The following is a 17,771-nucleotide window of genomic DNA, read 5'->3' as shown; positions in this document are numbered from 1 at the left end:
TTATTATTTTGAAGCAGTCTGTTATCAATAAATATTTCAAACATGGCTGGTTTGGGCCTAATCACTATTTACCAGCTTAACCTGTTAGAATGAAGTAGTTAACTTGACTGATGATTTGTCAGAATCATTTTAGAACAATGTGGCGATTTAGAGTCAAAAACATGTGAGTGCAATTGTCATCAAATCATTGTCAAATTAATCATCGGCTAAATGCCACAATTAATCGTGATTATTTGTTTTTTGCCAATATCGCCCAACCCTAGTGTAATTATTCAGTTATCAGTGACATCATCATCATTGCTGTCTATCAGTGTGTATTAGATAGCTGCAGTTGTTGACTGCTCCTTAACTTTCCCCTTCTGTCTCCCACAATGTTGGGACTTTGTGCCTGACAGGAAGAGGGGGGAAGCGGCACGGTTTCACTCCGCTCCGGAGGCTCTGTTCTCTTTCAGTTTCTCCCCCGGTTGATAACTCCCGGGCCAGTATCTGTCTCTTTTTTGTTTCTAGCTTTACTCTGGGAATATGGCTGTGTTAAAGATACAAGACCAGGTAATGTTACCCTGCGAGCTAACAGTTATTAGCTAAAAGTCAACTTGTCGCTGTCACTTTTTGTTTAAGTGTTTACATATAAACATTACGTTTACTATCGGGAAACAGTCATGTTTCTTTACTGTGGTGGTAAATATGAACGTAAATGTCTAAAGGCTAAGCTAATGTTGTATCGTCCGTCACTTTAAGTCAACTAACATCTGAAATGTTAGCCAACTAGCTAGCAGTAAACAGAAGCACCAAGAAGCAGGCTAACATCACGTCACTTGTTGCCTTGTGTAAACTTGGTGTGATTTTGTGAACATTTATATTGTTAAGTAAACAGCAGCGTGATTTTTGTCGGCTTTCTTCGGTGTGGGTGCTGTCTGCTGGTGGTGATGGACGGATAAACACAGCTGGATTACTACGAGGAGGCTAACACGGTTGCTCTGCTAATGTTAGGGTAATTAGCAACTTTACAACGAGCTATAGCTGTGTATAGTAAGGTCATTTATGCAAGGTTGCTGAATTGGATTGCATATTTCCGAATTATCACTGTCTACAGGGAGATTCTCTAGCTAAAGGAGTTTGTCAGCTGTCGCTTTCAGCTCCCTGGACATTTTCCTCTAGGCAGCAATGAGTGGTCACCTGTTGCTGCAGATAAGAAAGGCTGTCAGACTGAAATAGCAGGTGTACTGCTGTGTGCACGAATTACACTTTCCACAGGCTCACATTAGCTGTCATATGTTTAGTTTTCCACTATTTGATGCTCAATTCCAAGTGTAGCCAAGCACATTGGCACGAGTTTATGGGATCTTAAAGAAAAATGTCTTTAAAAATAGGTTGACAGGGGTGTAATTGATTAGGACAACAAATCAGTTCACTAAGTTTTGACATTTCAATCAATCATTTACATTATCAATGCCTGACATTGGTTGAGTTGAGCTTTTATATGATACTGTGCCTGTCAAATTATTGTGATTTCAAGCTAATTTAAATAAGTGATGATTAGGGCTTTGTCATTATTGTTTACATTTTACAGTTCAAGATATGTAGCATTGTTTAAATGGTTATGACACGATATGAAATGAAATGAAAATGGGTCAGTGACTGTGTAGATGTATGGCCTGTCCTGGACTGACCAGTCTTCCTGGCAGTCGACAGGCACGCAACAAACGGAAGAGAGTATGTGATTAGACCCCCATTGTTCTCTGCACTGCTTGCTGACAAAGTAATGAACAAAAGGGACAAAAATAGTCAGTTCAAGGGCCAAACTGGAGACAGAAATGAGCGTCACTTTTGGCAAAAACATTTGGTCCTCTAGAGGGAGTCCTGGTGCTAAGGAATGTGTCCTAACCAGGCTATGATCCTGACTTGGGAGAGAGACAATGGTCGTTTAGGAGAACATAGGGACAACATAAAGTGTTCTGTATGTACCATGAACTCCTTAGATTTGTTTGTGATTGATGCATCAACAGCATGCTGTTAACCCTTTGTAGCTCTAATGAGCTAATGTATATGTTAAGGACTCATTTGCCATTCAGTTAGAACCTATGGTTATTGTGTCGTGGTGGTCACACATTTAACATACTGTACATGTAGTGTTACAGCAGCCAAGCTTTGATAGAGATCACTCTCTCCTGGTCTTTAAAACCTTGGAACTCTCCATATGTCAACATCATCGCTGCTGCATATGATTGTCCCAGCACACATGCACTCTTACCCACTGACACACGTTGGCCTTTGTGCGTCGGCGCTGGGATTATATTACAAACAGTGCATCGTGTCGGTGGGTCAGTGCAGAGGTCAGTTCAAGCCTGCATACTTTCACTCATACGTGCTCACTGTCACATCAGCTCTTTCATGAGGTTGTGAGTGGGTTGTATTGAGATTGCATTTGTAGTTTTTATTATGACTGCATCCTCTTGTTGTTGCAATGAAATCAGGCTCACCTTGTGTATGTTTATCTCAGTACCCCTGTTCAGTATCAGTGCAAACAAAATGTTTTGTTGTGTCCTTCTCCTTGTTTACTGTCAACCGCTCAGATGTATTCATGGCTTTGGCTTTGCTTTGAAGGCACATACACTTTCCAGAAAGATTCATTTCTGTTTGGCAGTTTACAACAAAACTGCTTTGTAAATATCTTAGGGCTGCACTGCTGGGAGTATCCCAGTGCTTGCAAGCAGGATAGACACAATATTAGATGGTTTGTTTATGTACTTTGCTCCCTAGACCTCAGTCTTTGTTTGTGCCTTAGATGCAATGCCAACATGACTGCTGTATAGAAAACAGAAAAATTGTAGACTATGTTTCATATTAAGTTACTAAATGGTATGGCCATTAGGCTCAAAACTCTTGTCTGCAGAAAAGCTCCATCCAAATGAATCTTTCCCTCATTCACTTTCCCTTTTGTCGTCCCTCCCTCTGAGTTAATGGGGTTGTGCGGCTTGGCAAGATTGCTCTTTTTAGGATCTGTGTTGAATATGAAGGAGACTGAGACACACACACACACGGACGGACATGCACATACAGACTGGTCTTGTTAGCTACCCTCACATTCTCTGGCAAAGCCAGTTTGTTCCAGTTTTATAATGAGGAGATGGGGACGTTTGAGGCTATGCCACCGATAAACCAAAGAGAGTACAGGAACCCACATGCATGTATACACGCCAGTCTGGATTCCATTTTCTTCAATTCTCTCATGTTGAGAAAGCCACTTTTATTTGAGCAACAACTTTATGAACATGTGGACTAATTAAATCATTTTTAGTAAACTCTGAAAACTAGGTTTTGTTTTGTCATCCTGCCATGCCAGTTATAGTTGTTTACACATGGCTTTTAACAAAGTATAAGGAGCCTTTCAGTGCTTCATATCATCATGTTTCTGTTATAACACACAGATTCGAGCTTTGTTTAAGTACTAAATCTATAAAACATTAAGCAGATCAATCATACACACTTTTGTGACTGCACATTTAAACAGTCATACCCCATGGATCAACACATTTCTCTCATCTTTTATCATACCTTGCTTTTCCCTCTTCTTCACTCAATTCATCTCCAGGTTTCTTTTGTATACTTTAGTATGCTAGCTACCTGCCTAGAATTATTCCCTGGCCTTTATCCCCACCCCCTTTCCTTTCATGTCTCTCTCACCCTTTCTCTCTCTACCCTCCCCCATCTCTACCTCCCCCTGTCTCTTCTTTTGAAATAGCTGGCTTCAGCAGTCTGCCTGAAATGAGCGATGCATGCACACACATACATCAGGCACTGCTGTCCTGCTCCACGCTAATCACAGGGTCTGTGTGCGTGTGTGCATTTGCATCAGGTGTGTGTGTGTGTGTGTGTTCCTGGCAGCGCAGCAGTTAGGATATGTCGCTTCCTGTGTGCTGCTAGGCAGCACAAGCTCATTCTGGCGCATGCCTCTTACCGCCACCATTACGCAGAGGAATTCCCTGCTGTCTGTGCTACTGCTGCTCACCGAGAGTGTGAGTGTGGGTTAGAGAGAGGAGACAGGAGGAGAAGACATGCAGCAAAGGAACACTAACAGATAGAGGACAGAGCTGGATTTCACACGGGATTTTACATGAAGATGTGCAGTGTTTGTTTACAAGGGAAACACTATTTTCTTGGGATTTATTGCTGACCTTTGTGTTCCCGGATTGTACACATATGTTAGAAGGAACACTATGTATTTATGTGTGTGAGTGTGCAAGAGTGCATGTGTGTGCAAGGGACTGTGTGAGTGTTTGTTCCTGATGCGGTCAGAGCGGGCTAGCCGTGTGTGTATTGTGGTGCTGGAGGAGGTAGAGGAGGATGAACCCTCTTCTTCATCCCCACCTCCTCGGCCCAAGTCATCCCCAGACCGCAGATCCCATCATGCCTCTCGCAAGGCTGCAGTTCAGGATGACAAGGTGAGATGGGCCTGTCTGTTCGGTTTCTTTGCTGTTGAATTAGTTTGCCAAAATAGAGCTTGTTTGACTGTATTTATATGACAGCAGTGATTTTAAATAGCCTGCCTTCTATATATAAATCTATATATAGCACTTGTATTGTCCAGCCATATGAGAGAATTGGTTTGTTTAAATTCAGCTGGTCTTTTTAGTCATCAGTGTTAGATATGTAAAGTGAAAGCCTGAAATGTGGTAGTAAGTCTATGAAAGTTGCTCTTTTAACTGTACTATCAGAAGTGAGAAAGCCAGAGAGGATGTGCCAGCTTTGATGACAGGGTCTGCATCCACCTCCTTCAGCCTCTGACATTATTTATCAGCGGTCATCGGTGTAATAAGTCAGATACTGCTGTACTGTTTAGTTGGGACAAATGAGTAAGGGTTGAGGAAAATTAAGAAAGGCACAAGGTGCCTGTTAACATCAAGGTATGTAACACAATACTACTTTTATAGTACAAAATGTACACTCCGCTGGTATACCTTAATTTTTTTGGTAGCCTCAGGATCTCGTACGAATGATCAAGGACATAATACGACACGTTTTGTATTAACATTATTTTTTTAGTTATTATTGGATCCCACATTGCAATGGCAATACAAAAACCTGTAAATATCCATGCTACCTCGTGCCACACCAAGGCTTCTGCAGAGGGGAATGATTTAAGTTGCTAAGATAAGTTAACAATAGATATGAAAGTGATGTTGAATTGGGAGCTGTAAATAGTTTTATGTCCCTTAACATATAATTCAAATAGACTATCCTCACCTATACCTCACAAAGGTTTTTTAAGTGCAGTGCAGCTTTAACCCCCTGCAGACAGAATCAAACATTTGTGTGTATGTGTTCATATGTTGCTGCTGTTTCAAAAACGAATATGTGGTCCACAGCCATTTGTGGCCTCTGTAGCTCTGTCCTAGCTCAGGATATAATGCGGCTGATGTGTGAGACTTCTGTAACTTCACATAACTCTTACTGATAATACAGTTGTCATAGTAAATTACTGCCTTACGAACTGGAGATCTAGTACTGCAGAGCAGCATTGACTCATTTTTTTGTCTTTTTTTTGCCTCTGAAGCCATCTCTGTTAAAAGCCATCTTCAATGTGGACCCAGATGAAGTTCGTGCCCTCATATTTAAGAAAGAGGATGTCAACATTCAGGTGAGTCACACTGTTTTTCCTGTTTCTTCAGGTTAATTAGCTTTAGCTCACACATGCTTTAACTGCTGTTTTCCCCATGTATCACTGAAGCTATAGCTTCACATGTACAATGTGGCATACAAATGGCAGCAAGGAGAACTGCAGTTAGCCAGCATGCTACTGTTGATCTGTGTTCTTTTTATCAAGTGCTTCTTCTGCGTTCTCCATCTTATACAGCTATCACCCAGACACCTCTCTAATGTTTAAGGACATAACCTTCACCTGATCCCTCTTTTTCCTGACGCCCTTTGTCTGTGTTTCTGTTCTGCATTTCATTCTGTTCTCTGTTTTTTTTCTACTGTTTGTCTGTCTTTCTGTGGGCATATAATGCTGGGGTCATCACACTGAATCTCTCTGGAGTCAGCAACACTAGCCCTGGCCTATTGCAGTCACATGACATTTGTTTATAGCCCCACTTGGCTGATTGCTCTCTGCTGCACTGAAAGAGAGAGGGAGGTGGGGTGAAGCGACAGGATGAAGTGATGAAGTGAATGAAGAATAAAAAAAGAACACAGACATTTTTTCTCCTAGTGGCTCTAGTCTCATGTTTCCTGTGGTCTGCTGTAGTGTAAGATCTATAGATTTTGTTTTGGCGAATGACGTATGTTTGTTGTTTTTTATGCTCTGTCAGGACAATGAGAAACGGACTCCGCTGCATGCTGCGGCCTACTTGGGAGACGCTGAGATCATTGAACTGCTCATCCTCTCAGGTAAACACTGCAGCACAGCTCTGCTGATTGAGAGTCTTCACAGACAAATTAAAGTGTCCGTGAAGACTCAATTAGCAGCTTCATGATTGTGTTTCCCTAAGCTAATATTAAGGCAGTTTTTAAACCCTTTTGTCCCTCCTCCATCCACCTCCGTGCTTTTCTGAAACACCTCAAAGTGCCTGCCTGTTACTCCTGTCTCTCTCTGTCATCCTCACATGTTGCTTCCCTCAGTAGTTTTTATGACATGCTCACTGCTGTGCGACTGACTGTATCCTGATGACTGTTGACATTTGTGGTGATTTATCAATCATCTGATAGGGGTCACTTTTGGCTCAGTTTTCTTCTGAAGTGAGCTGAGCATGACAGGAGGGAGGGGCATACATTGGCGTAACACAAGAGCAGGGTGTGTGTGTGTGTGGGTGCGAGTGTGTGTTCAGTGTTTCTCAATTGCGTGAAGAGTAAGCAACAGGTGCTGCTTTAGGGCTATTTTAACCCCCCAAGCTGTGCCAAAGAGGATCATGGGAGTTTTATATGCTCCAGGCAGTGTTGGCACAACCATTCCCCATAAGTAATGTAAAAAAACCTATTCAAATTTTAGGTAATTTGTATTTTTACCATGTTTTACTCAAATGTGCCATTCCTGATATTTCTCTGACATCTATCTCACTCTCCTTTTCTCATTCAAGGAGCCAGGGTTAATGCCAAAGATAACAAGTGGTTGACTCCTCTTCACCGAGCTGTGGCATCTTGTAGTGAGGTAACAGATTACACACATAAGCTAGGCCATATGATAAATTTGACTGATTTGCACAGTCTGGCTTCACAGGGGGAGATGTATGTCCAAACTAACATAGCTGCTTGTGTTGTTTCTCCGTCTCTGTGCTATTTTCAGCATGAAAGCCCCCTAAGAATAGCAAACACCCACACAGCCACCTGCAAACACTGGCATGTGCTTTGTTAGAGACACATTACTATGTCTGCACTGTGTGACCCATACTCACTCTCACTACAGGATGCAGTGGCAGTGTTGCTAAAGCACAGTGCAGATGTTAATGCTCGGGACAAGAACTGGCAGACACCGCTTCATGTAGCAGCTAGCAACAAGGCAGTACGCTGTGCAGAGGCCTTGGTCCCACTGCTAAGCAACGTCAATGTATCTGACCGGGCAGGACGAACTGCCCTGCACCACGCTGCCTTCAGTGGACATGTCGAGGTTGGTCCCTTTGTATTGTGCACCTCTTCTTTCTTTCTCCAAATGGAATCTGGCTTGGAGGTATCTTTTCAGCAGAACTGGAGTATTTCTTGGTCTAAATTGGACTTGGATAAATCATTCACTAGTATCTTGACAGTTTTTTTATGGTCTTTAATAACATTTCTCACTAGTGTTTTTTCTCTCCTTCAAATTGATTCCAAGATGCCAATCCTCACTATTAAGTGCAAATCAAACACTTAAACAGTCACTCAGTTAAAGCATATAGACTACGTAGTATTAGTGCATATGACCATGGTAGTATTTAATAATTTAATGATTTTGTGCAACAGATGGTGAAGTTGTTGCTGTCCAGGGGTGCTAACATCAATGCCTTTGACAAGAGGGACAGAAGAGCCATCCACTGGGCAGCCTACATGGGTAAGATTGTTTTAAATAATAGAACAAGGTGATATAAATGACTTGAATAACAGCTGAACTTTTTCTCACACTACTGTATCAGGTCATCTGGAGGTAGTAAAGTTGTTGGTGGCCAGTGGAGCTGAGGTTGACTGTAAGGACAAGAAGGCCTATACACCCCTCCATGCAGCCGCATCGAGTGGCATGAGCAGCACAGTGCAGTACTTGCTGAGCTTGGGTGTCCATGTCCGTACACACACACATATTAGCAATGTAGGTTCTAAAATGCCATCTTCCTGAAAAACTATACCTATAAACAGACTGCTTGTCTCTGCATAGGTGAATGAGGTGAATGCCTATGGCAACACACCACTCCATTTAGCTTGTTTCAATGGACAAGATGTGGTTGTTGGTGATCTCATCAAAGCGGGAGCCAATGTCAATCAGGTCTGTGTGTGTGTATACATCACTCTGTGCATTGTTTGTTTATGTAATAACTGCATATATAATTGTGGTATTCGATGCCTTGCTGCAGGTAAATGAGAGGGGATTTTCTGCTCTCCACTTTGCTTCCTCTTCTCGCCAGGGGGCGCTGTGCCAGGAGCTGCTGTTGGCCCATGGAGCGCACATTAATTTGCAGGTGTGTTCATATGCAGACACAAATGAAGTGGGAGCACATACTATAGATCACGTATATTTTATTAAACTAAACATGTCCTCATCTGCTACCAGTGCACATTATGATCTGTATCTAGTATAAGCTGAAATGGTAGTGTTGTTAACACTTTGGTAGCAGTGATGGAAACTGATATTCAGTCCCCACAGCCTCAAGATGCAGGGCCATATGGAAGGTAGAGGGGGAGGAGGGACTCCCTAAGGCAGCAAGCTGTTGAGGAATTGTATGTGTGTGTGGTCCACAAAGAGGCCTAAGATAACTTCTAGCACATTCGCACATAGTTTCTACAAATTGTCAGACTCACTTTTGATAACTCCTTACACTAGTACTTTAACGTGCCTGTATAGATATTGCAACACTGATCCCTGTCTTTCCATCTATCTGTCCAGAGTAAGGATGGTAAAACTCCACTCCACATGGCAGCTACACATGGAAGGTTCTCCTGCTCCCAGGCCCTCATACAAAATGGTGAGAGCCCATACTGTGTGATGTCTGTTTCATGCATTGATAGAAATTCGTTTGGATGTCAGGGTAATGAATGTGTGCGCAATCTGTCCATTTCAATGGAAAAGCATGCCATAAATATATGTTTACTATTGTGTATAGGAGCTGAGATTGATTGTGAGGACAAGAGCAGAAACACTGCCCTTCACATTGCTGCCCGCTATGGCCATGAGCTCATCATCACAGCACTCATCAAACATGGAGCCAACTCTGCTAGGTTAGTAACAGCTGACATTTAACCATCTGTTTATCTTCTCAATAATATAAACTAGGCTTCAATAATAAAAAAAAACACAGCAGCAGAAATATAACATTTTGCAGACTAGAGGTTAAACTCAGGACACACCAATATGTTTTTCTATTATTTCACACTCACTGACATTGGACTTCATGTCCTGTAATGACTTGTCTTCTTTGCCTTTGATCTGTTCAGGAGAGGTATTCATGGGATGTTCCCTTTACACCTGGCAGCTCTCAGCGGCTTCTCAGATTGCTGCAGGAAGCTGCTGTCCTCAGGTAGATTCATGCTCATGCCATTCTTGCCATTCTTACCAGTTGACATCCAAATTGATCCTGATTGCGTATCTCTGCAGGGTTTGCCATAGACACCCCTGACGACTTTGGAAGGACTTGTCTACATGCTGCTGCAGCTGGAGGGTGATTATCCGTGTTTTCTGTACCTGGTTCTGTGATCCTTATTTAGTCAAGACCGCAAAGTCACTTCAGAAGTTGTCTTTCTTACCAGGAACCTGGAATGTCTCAACCTGCTGTTGAACATAGGAGCAGACTTTAACAGGAGAGACAACTTTGGAAGGTAAGCTAACATATCACTGAATTAAACAGTAGGGTCAACATAGCTAGTAGGAACAAACTTTTTAAAAAGCTATACTCAATGGGAAACTGTGGACCACATTTTGTCCTCACTGGTTATAATTAATAGCTACTTTTATATACTCTGACCCACCCAGGGCTCCACTACACTATGCATCAGCCAACTGTAACTACCAGAGTGTGTTTGCCTTGGTGGGCTCTGGGGCAAGTGTTAATGAGCTAGACCAGAGAGGCTGTAGCCCCTTGCACTATGCTGCTGCTGCTGACACTGATGGAAAGTAAGTCCTGCTTTGTGCAATTTGTTATGCATCATAGAACCCCTAATGTTGATGAAGGGCTTTTGTTTAAGAATATTGTTCTCTTTTGTCTTTGTCAGATGTGTAGAGTACCTGTTGCGAAATGATGCTGATCCAGGAGTGAGAGACAAACAGGGTTACAGTGCTGTGCACTATGCCTCAGCCTACGGACGCACATTTTGCCTGGAACTGGTGTGTAGCATTGTACGAAACTATCAAAAGTGAAAAATCAGTTGTCCTGATGTAAAATGTGTTTGTCTCTTGTCTTTTAGATGGCAAGTGAGACACCTCTTGATGTGGTAAGAAGTACATTTTAATTGCCACCTGTACTATTATGAGATCCTACAGTAATTCCTTGTCATAATTTCCCTCTGTTGAAGCATTGTGAAAACAAAAATTAGAGCAATTGTAGCAGTATGATCTTAGTTTTATTTCTGCCTTCAGTGAATCTGCTACTTTCTGTATGCACGTAACTGCATCTGAAATAAGTAATATGTGAACCACCTTTCTGTTTCAGTTAATGGAACCATCAGGAACAGACATCCTGAGTGACTCAGAGAGCCAGGCTCCGGTCAGTCCACTCCATCTAGCGGTAAGTTCTAGGATTTATCACTGTGCTTGTATTTTGCTATATGGCTCTTACACTCAGAATTTTACTGCTTGTTGGTGGCCATATTGTTGCTTTTAAACAAATTGTCTGTTTGTGTGTGTTTTCATCTAGGCTTACCATGGACACTGTGGAGCTTTAGAGGTCCTCTTGTCATCCCTGCTGGATGTGGATGTCCGTAGTCCAGAGGGACGGACACCGCTCAGTTTGGCCTGCTCCAGAGGTCATCAAGAGTGTGTCTCCCTGCTTCTGCACCATGGCGCCTCTCCCATGACCCGTGACTACATACACAAAAACACAGCCATACATGCTGCAGGTATAATTACACAAGCAGACATGTAATACTGTAGATGTCTGTTTGGGATGGACTGCAAGGTTCAGTTTCAAGTATCTGACATCCAATGTGTCTGTCTGCCTTAGCTTTGAATGGCCACCCAGAGTGCCTGCGTCTAATGATCAGCAACAATGACCAGCACATTAATGTGGATGCACAAGACAACAATGGACAGTGAGTGTGTGCAAAGACTTGTGTCAGCTTAACACTAAACAATGTCACTGAGGTCTGCAATTTATCTGGACTGTGTGCAGGACTCCTCTGATGTTGGCAGTGCTGAATGGACATACAGAGTGTGTTTACTCTTTACTCAGTCAAGGAGCCAATGTAGAAAATCAGGACCGCTGGGGCAGGACAGCGCTACACCGAGGGGTGACTGTCATACACACTACACTTAAATATAGAAGAATAGAATTTTCATCTTTTTATCCTCTTTTCTAATGTTTTCCATATTTGTCACACAGGCTGTGACAGGTCAGGAGGAGTGTGTGGAGGCCCTCCTACAGCGGGGGGCTAGTGTGTGTGTGAAAGATGTACGGGGACGCTCACCAATGCATCTGGCATCTGCTTGTGGTCGTGTGGGAGTCCTGGGCGCCCTGCTGCAGACCACCAGCACCTCACACACACACCTCACTGATGGCCAGGGCTATACACCACTACACTGGGCCTGCTACAATGGTACAATGGCCACTTACACAACATGAGAGACATACCAACCATGTTCTTACAAAATCAAGGCAAATAAGTAGTACCGGTACTTACATCTTTTTCTCCCCTTTCTCCCTCATGTTTTTTCTAGGTTATGATGCATGTGTAGAGGTGTTGTTGGAGCAGGAGATGTTCCAGAAAGTTAAAGGCAATCCATTCAGCCCACTCCACTGTGCTGTGTAAGTCTATTTGTACTAAGACCTAACTTTTTTTATGTGGATCGGAGAGGGTATAAAAGAGGTGCGTGTGACAACCTGCATTCTTTGTAATGACCAGCAGGAGGCAACACTGCATATTCAGTTGTATAGAAAATAATCATTCTCACTCTCACACTCTTTCTTTTATGTATTCTTTTGTAAACCTTTCACTTTCAGATTTTCTTCAATATCGCACAATGTTTATCTAGTAAATTGTCATATATAGATTAACACAGACAATGAAGCAGGGTCTATCTTTATGTCTTTATGTGTATTTAAAGTGGTTACCTGTAAATATCTTTATCAGTTGTGCTGAAAGACAGTTTGTTGTGTGTTGCAGTATGAATGATAACGAGGGAGTGGCTGAGATGTTAATTGACACCTTGGGTGCAAATATTGTCAACAACATGGACTCCAAGGGCAGGTAAAACATTTAAAAATGTTTTGAATGTGTATGGTGAACTCAGGCTTAATTGCATTAACTGTGTTGATGTTGATGCAGGACACCCCTTCACGCTGCAGCTTTTTCTGACCACGTTGAGAGCGTTTCCCTTCTCTTGAATCATGGGGCTCAAGCAAATGTTGTTGACACACATATGGGCAGGACACCACTGATGATGGCAGCTCTGAATGGACAGACCAATGCTGTGGGTCAGTATACATGCTGAGGCAGAGATAAATGACTGGCCCTTCATTTTTATAACCTTTGCACAAATAAATATCTCTGCTGGTGTGTTGCAGAGGTGTTGGTGAGCAGCACTAAAGCAGATTTGGCACTACAGGACAGGAGCAGGGACACTGCATTACATCTGGCTTGCAGCAAGGTAAAAATGTTTTTATATGTTTAATATCAAACACCTTTTGATATTGAGGTTGAATTTAATTAAATTAGACCACATACTCACTGTCCATGCTGCTCTCTTCTTCTCTGAGGGTCACGAAACAAGTGCCTTGTTGATTCTGGAGAAAATCAGCGACAGGAACCTCATCAACTGCACCAATGCTTCTCTCCAGACGTAAGTATGGTACTCCTTGCTCCCAAGGTGTAAACAGAGAAGCTCAGACAGAATTCTTTTAAACAGTGTACCTCCCTCTCTACTTACAGGCCCCTGCATGTAGCAGCCAGGAAAGGACTGACGGTGGTGGTCCAGGAGCTGTTGGGAAAAGGAGCCAGTGTGCTAGCAGTGGATGAGAATGGTTAGCTGTCATCTCATACACTCACTGTTCAGATGTTTTATGTGGTTTTAAACCTTGTTTTATTGCTATTATCAGGTTACACACCAGCTTTGGCATGTGCTCCCAACCGTGATGTGGCAGACTGCTTGGCTCTCATCCTCAACTCAATGATGCCTGCCTCCCCCATGGTCACTATAGCAGCTTTGCCTGCACTGACTCTCACTCAGTCAGTTATCAACCACCATCCCACTTCCAACCACATCTCCAAAGGAGTGTCCTTTGATGAGCCACCCCCTCTGAGGCCTGACCATGCCTCCTACTGCAGGCCGGAACGCCTGCTTTCCTCTGTTTCTGCAGACGATGAACTGAATGACTCAGATTCAGAAACATACTGAGGAGCATTTGACAGAGCGCCACAATACTGGCAGGCTTGCCAGCCACTCAGGAGCCTTAATAAATCACTTACAAGAGACTAAAATCAAATAGTTTATTTTTAGGTAAGCCTCTTCACATCTAAAAATAAAACATGCAGGAAAAAAAATGTACGAAAATGTAGAATACACTACATATTTTCAGAGAGCATCACTGTATAATCAGTAACAAGACCAGTGTCTTTTTAAATTTACTGCAATATTGTGTTACTTTTTAAATTAAGCTGATACTCTAGAGTGGTTTTAAACCTTTTCCTTCCAACTTACTTATAGGGTATCTACACAAGTAAAGTTCAGAGGATTGCTTGTTTGGTGCAATTCTCTGAAAAGAGAAAAACAGTGGGACAATTTATGGGACCAGGTAATTATGTTATCCCTGCTGTTTGTCTGTTAAGACTCTCATCCAGGTCATGTTTTGTCCAAGAGTTTAAAATTGAGGAAACTAAGACACAAAGCTTCATTTTCTGAAGATGTTTCACCACTCCTGGAAAGGGATTTATCAGTTCTGCTACTGCTGTAGTTGAGAGTTTATGTTTTATGTGCTTAGGACCTCTGTGGGTGCATCTCTAGTCACTAAAGAGAGGACAGATGGTTTGAAAGAGCAGTCATGGAAGCCACCGACCTGTGTGTAGGGAAAAACCCTCTGAACAGAGGTGGATGGCTGAGACAGCTCTCAACCTGTTGTTGCTGTAACTCCTTGCATCTTTTCCTTGGAAGAAATAATCTAAACTAGTTCCACACATGGCCCTGTGGCAGTTTTGAGCCGGTAGTAGTCCTCTTGAGTTTTCTGTGCTTAGGACAGAAAACTTCAGCCACACAGCAGCAGCAGAACTGATGAAGCCAGTGGTGAAACGTCTTCAGAAAAACCACTGTGTATCCGGTTGTCTTGATATTAAATGCTTGGATATCCCTACTGTTAGTCATTCATCTTGGGGCATATGTGACAGACACTGACAACTGTCACTCAAGGACATTGGCAATGCTGATTAGAAACCACTTTACTTTTAGAAGTGAATCCTGTGTATTTATTCCAAGCTGAGATTGATCCTTGATTGCTGATTCTAACAGGTGGATGCAAGACCCATTTACTGTACAACTGGCTCAGGAGTCAGTTGGCTGACAAGCTGAATGAACAGCCTAAGGAATTGTTACCTTGCAGTGCTGTTACTACTTAATGTCTGTTGTACTGGAGACAGGTAAATGTGGCTGACAGTGTGTGAATGCATGTTTTTGTTTGAGTGTGGATGGAGAGAGAGAGTGGAGTGATTAATTAATTGCTTTTTAGGAATATGCAACTTTTAGGCAGGAGGGTGAATGTTATTTGGTGCAATGTTTGTAAAGACTTAAGTAATGAATGAACAATAAATTTGTTTTTAATTTATTTTGTATGTAACAGATTTCAAATGTCTCATAGCCAGAATAACTTCTGGCTCTGATCACAGCATTTTTAAAATCATTTCTTTGATTTCCTCTCATTACACATCACATTAGATAGGTTTGCATCCTAATCTACAAGGAGGCTGCTCATTTTATAGAACTTGCCTACGTGAACCTTAGTCTGCTGTAGAGCCTGTAGTTACTTCTTTGTAGAAGTCACTTTCTATCTTCTACATCATCTTATGAAAAGTAGTGTTACTTTAGAAGTAGCAGTTTTAGTTCATTCATTGTCTAGATGGTACATTCGTCCATACAGACAGGCAGTGACCAGGCCTGCCGTCATGTTTGAGTGCTTCATGGTGACTCTTCCATCCGCACTTTTTTCCAGATGCTCTGGCTGCTCCAAGATCAGATGGCTAGCCAAAACTGATGGGTACACATAACTGGTGTTAAATGTCCCCTCCAACAGGAAGTCCATTTTAGACCCAGCCTCCACCAATTCCTGTCCACAGGAGCTGGCGTTCAAGTCTGCACAGCGCACTACTGCACACACCTGTAGGCAGCCACATGATAGGTGAATGGGACAGGATGTAAAGCATTTGTCAATTGTCATTTTTCCTCTTATTCCTACCTGCAGAGCATAACGTCCATTGACGGTGTGTGTTCCTGCAAATACCCCAAGTGCATAGAGCTCCTTGCTATTGCCGTTTGGAAACCGCCTGTACTGCAAGCGACAGCAAAAGGTGCCATCGCACACTCTAAGTTCACCTTCAGTCTCATTCAAGAGGACAAAATTAAAGGGGTCGTACATCATGGATGAGATGAAGATGGGGTAGGAGGGGGAGGCTGAGGGAGCAGGAGCAGGAGGAGAGGGTTCGACACAGCTGTCTTGGTGGCAGTATCTAGAGTCTGTAGCCATTGTTGATGTTGACTCACCCTTAACTGCCGCCTCAGTCCCACCCCATCCCACCCACAGTGGATCCAAAACTGGCACCCTGGCCACCAGCAGCCTGCCCTCTTCTGGGTCTCCCTCCAAGGCATGGTGGTAGGTCGCAGAAAAGGGGGTGTAGATACCACTTCCCTTCATGATGAGTCTGTCATTACGAATATTGGCAGCTAGAAGGGTGATATTTGCACCCAGACTAAACGCACGATGAAACTGGACTGCGTCAAGCAGGGGAAGCTGGTTCATCCAGGCTGTGGGGAAGACAACCTGACGCACACCCTAAAAAAGGGCAAAGGAGAGACTGAAGAGATAACAAAAAGCAACAACAACAAAAAAGGCAATGTTGGATACATGTATGTTTCTACCCTCTCCACCAAGGAAACTGCAGGATCATGGAACAGGATGTCAAAGCAGATAATGAGGCCAAACCTCCCAGCAAAAGGTGTATCAAATGTTATGATTTCAGACTGTGGAGGTGTGTCAAATTCCGCCTCGAAATAGAGGTTCCGTTTATGGTAGCGTGCCACCAGCAGGCCATCTGAACTGTGAAGAGAGATAGTGTGAGCACTTCAAATTCACTAGGAAACTGTATGTTTTTTCATTCTTTATCCATTCATTCATTCTTTTGAGTGACTGCACCTGAAAGCCACGTTGGTGTTGAACTGCCAGCGTCCATCAGAAGGACAGGGTGCAGAGGGGTCAGTGGACAGGGGGCAGGGTTGCATGCCAGCCATGTTGGCCACAAGGTAGAGGTCGTAACGACGGGCCATGCAGCTCAGTCGCTGGAGAACCTGAGATGCAAACATTCTAATTTGATTTATATTTAGACACACTAGTGTAAGGGAAGTTTATCAGATCAAAGAACCATAAAAAATGTAAATATGCATGTCTGTGAACCTCCGTGTTGTTGTATCTGCCTGGCTCTGTGCAAGGGTTCCAACTCTCCTGTCTGGGGTCAGGAATGATCTCCAGGTAGCTAGAGATGGATGAACGGGTGTAGTTGAAACCATGAATGCCATCTTCCGGAAACACCAGGATTTGGACACCCTTAGAGGAAGAAGGCAGAGAGAGAGAGAGAGAGGAGAGATAAATTAATCTGCATCAGTGGCTTTGTGTAATGTCAGGGTGACATTAAACAAATGTCAATCAATGCTAAACTCCAAGTGGTATTAGAAGGTCCAGTTTCAGTTAAATGGAAAAAATGTCAAAGAAAAAACATGAAAAAGCCACATGATAAAGAAAACATACTTGACTTGCATGAACTGAATATGAATTCTAAGAACATACTGGATAATGAATCATTATGAACGTGTTATACGCAACAAGCTGCATAATGGTGGTCAAAGTGCATACTTGCTGGGTGGCCCGGGCAGCCTGTTGCTCGTAAACATCCAGGTTTTTCTGCATGTGCTTCAGAGCATCGCGGCGGGACAGGTGGACGTGAGGCTCCGGGTTTAAGATTACATTGTGCTCGTACACAGCAGCAACGTACGTGGATCCTAGAACGGGATCTAACGTCAAATAAACACTGAAAACAAGTAGCCAAATCATAGTTTTCTGCCCGAGAGAGATGAATGCTGTTTGCTAACTCCACAGAGGGGTCAAAAGTCCTGCATGAGAAAGGCTGAGTCAGCTCATGGTTTTCTGTCGAAAGGAGACATGAAGCTGCAATTTGTGCATTTTTATGACCTG

General features: G+C 42.9%; 2 protein-coding genes across 3 annotated transcripts; one reads left to right on the top strand and one right to left on the bottom strand.

The window, feature by feature from the left end:
* Positions 1–288: 288 nt before the first annotated feature.
* Positions 289–15,137, top strand: LOC114432592 (serine/threonine-protein phosphatase 6 regulatory ankyrin repeat subunit A-like). Of its 2 annotated transcripts, none has more exons than XM_028400693.1 (29): positions 289–549; positions 5,555–5,638; positions 6,309–6,387; positions 7,074–7,144; positions 7,400–7,600; positions 7,930–8,017; positions 8,100–8,242; positions 8,336–8,443; positions 8,532–8,636; positions 9,062–9,140; positions 9,279–9,393; positions 9,610–9,692; positions 9,770–9,833; positions 9,922–9,990; positions 10,145–10,285; positions 10,384–10,495; positions 10,576–10,602; positions 10,821–10,895; positions 11,025–11,226; positions 11,331–11,418; positions 11,499–11,616; positions 11,709–11,922; positions 12,044–12,131; positions 12,490–12,573; positions 12,652–12,800; positions 12,891–12,973; positions 13,083–13,165; positions 13,255–13,346; positions 13,422–15,137. In XM_028400693.1, exons 1-29 carry the CDS (start codon positions 523–525, stop codon positions 13,718–13,720), a joined length of 3,171 nt encoding a protein of 1,056 aa, XP_028256494.1. In that variant the 5' UTR covers positions 289–522; the 3' UTR covers positions 13,721–15,137. The 2 variants fall into 2 exon arrangements, with proteins under 2 accessions (XP_028256494.1, XP_028256493.1); XM_028400692.1 differs by lacking the exon at positions 289–549 and adding an exon at positions 614–4,442.
* btd (biotinidase) lies at positions 15,112–17,724 on the bottom strand. The gene is made up of 6 exons (XM_028400694.1): positions 17,433–17,724; positions 16,977–17,126; positions 16,719–16,870; positions 16,445–16,622; positions 15,765–16,358; positions 15,112–15,686 (listed from the first exon to the last, which is right to left on the bottom strand). Exons 1-6 carry the CDS (start codon positions 17,628–17,630, stop codon positions 15,414–15,416), a joined length of 1,545 nt encoding a protein of 514 aa, XP_028256495.1. The 5' UTR covers positions 17,631–17,724; the 3' UTR covers positions 15,112–15,413.
* Positions 17,725–17,771: the final 47 nt, after the last annotated feature.

Source organism: Parambassis ranga, chromosome 2, assembly GCF_900634625.1.
Source record: "Parambassis ranga chromosome 2, fParRan2.1, whole genome shotgun sequence".
Taxonomy (NCBI): domain Eukaryota; kingdom Metazoa; phylum Chordata; class Actinopteri; family Ambassidae; genus Parambassis; species Parambassis ranga.
Note: the sequence above shows the minus strand (reverse complement) of the source record. Positions and strands in the feature narration are given on the sequence as shown.

Bases quoted from the DNA above. Each gene is read 5' to 3' on its own strand.
- LOC114432592 (XM_028400692.1), top strand. From the start codon at position 4,287: ATGCGGTCAGAGCGGGCTAGCCGTGTGTGTATTGTGGTGCTGGAGGAG. The intron at 7,145-7,399 runs GTAACAGATTAC...CTCTCACTACAG, and splicing joins CTGTGGCATCTTGTAGTGAG to GATGCAGTGGCAGTGTTGCT. The intron at 13,166-13,254 runs GTAAGTATGGTA...CTCTACTTACAG, and splicing joins ACCAATGCTTCTCTCCAGAC to GCCCCTGCATGTAGCAGCCA.
- btd (XM_028400694.1), bottom strand. From the start codon at position 17,630: ATGATTTGGCTACTTGTTTTCAGTGTTTATTTGACGTTAGATCCCGTT. The intron at 16,623-16,718 runs GTGCAGTCACTC...CTCTCTTCACAG, and splicing joins AACACCAACGTGGCTTTCAG to TTCAGATGGCCTGCTGGTGG. The intron at 16,359-16,444 runs GTAGAAACATAC...GCCCTTTTTTAG, and splicing joins CAGTTTCCTTGGTGGAGAGG to GGTGTGCGTCAGGTTGTCTT.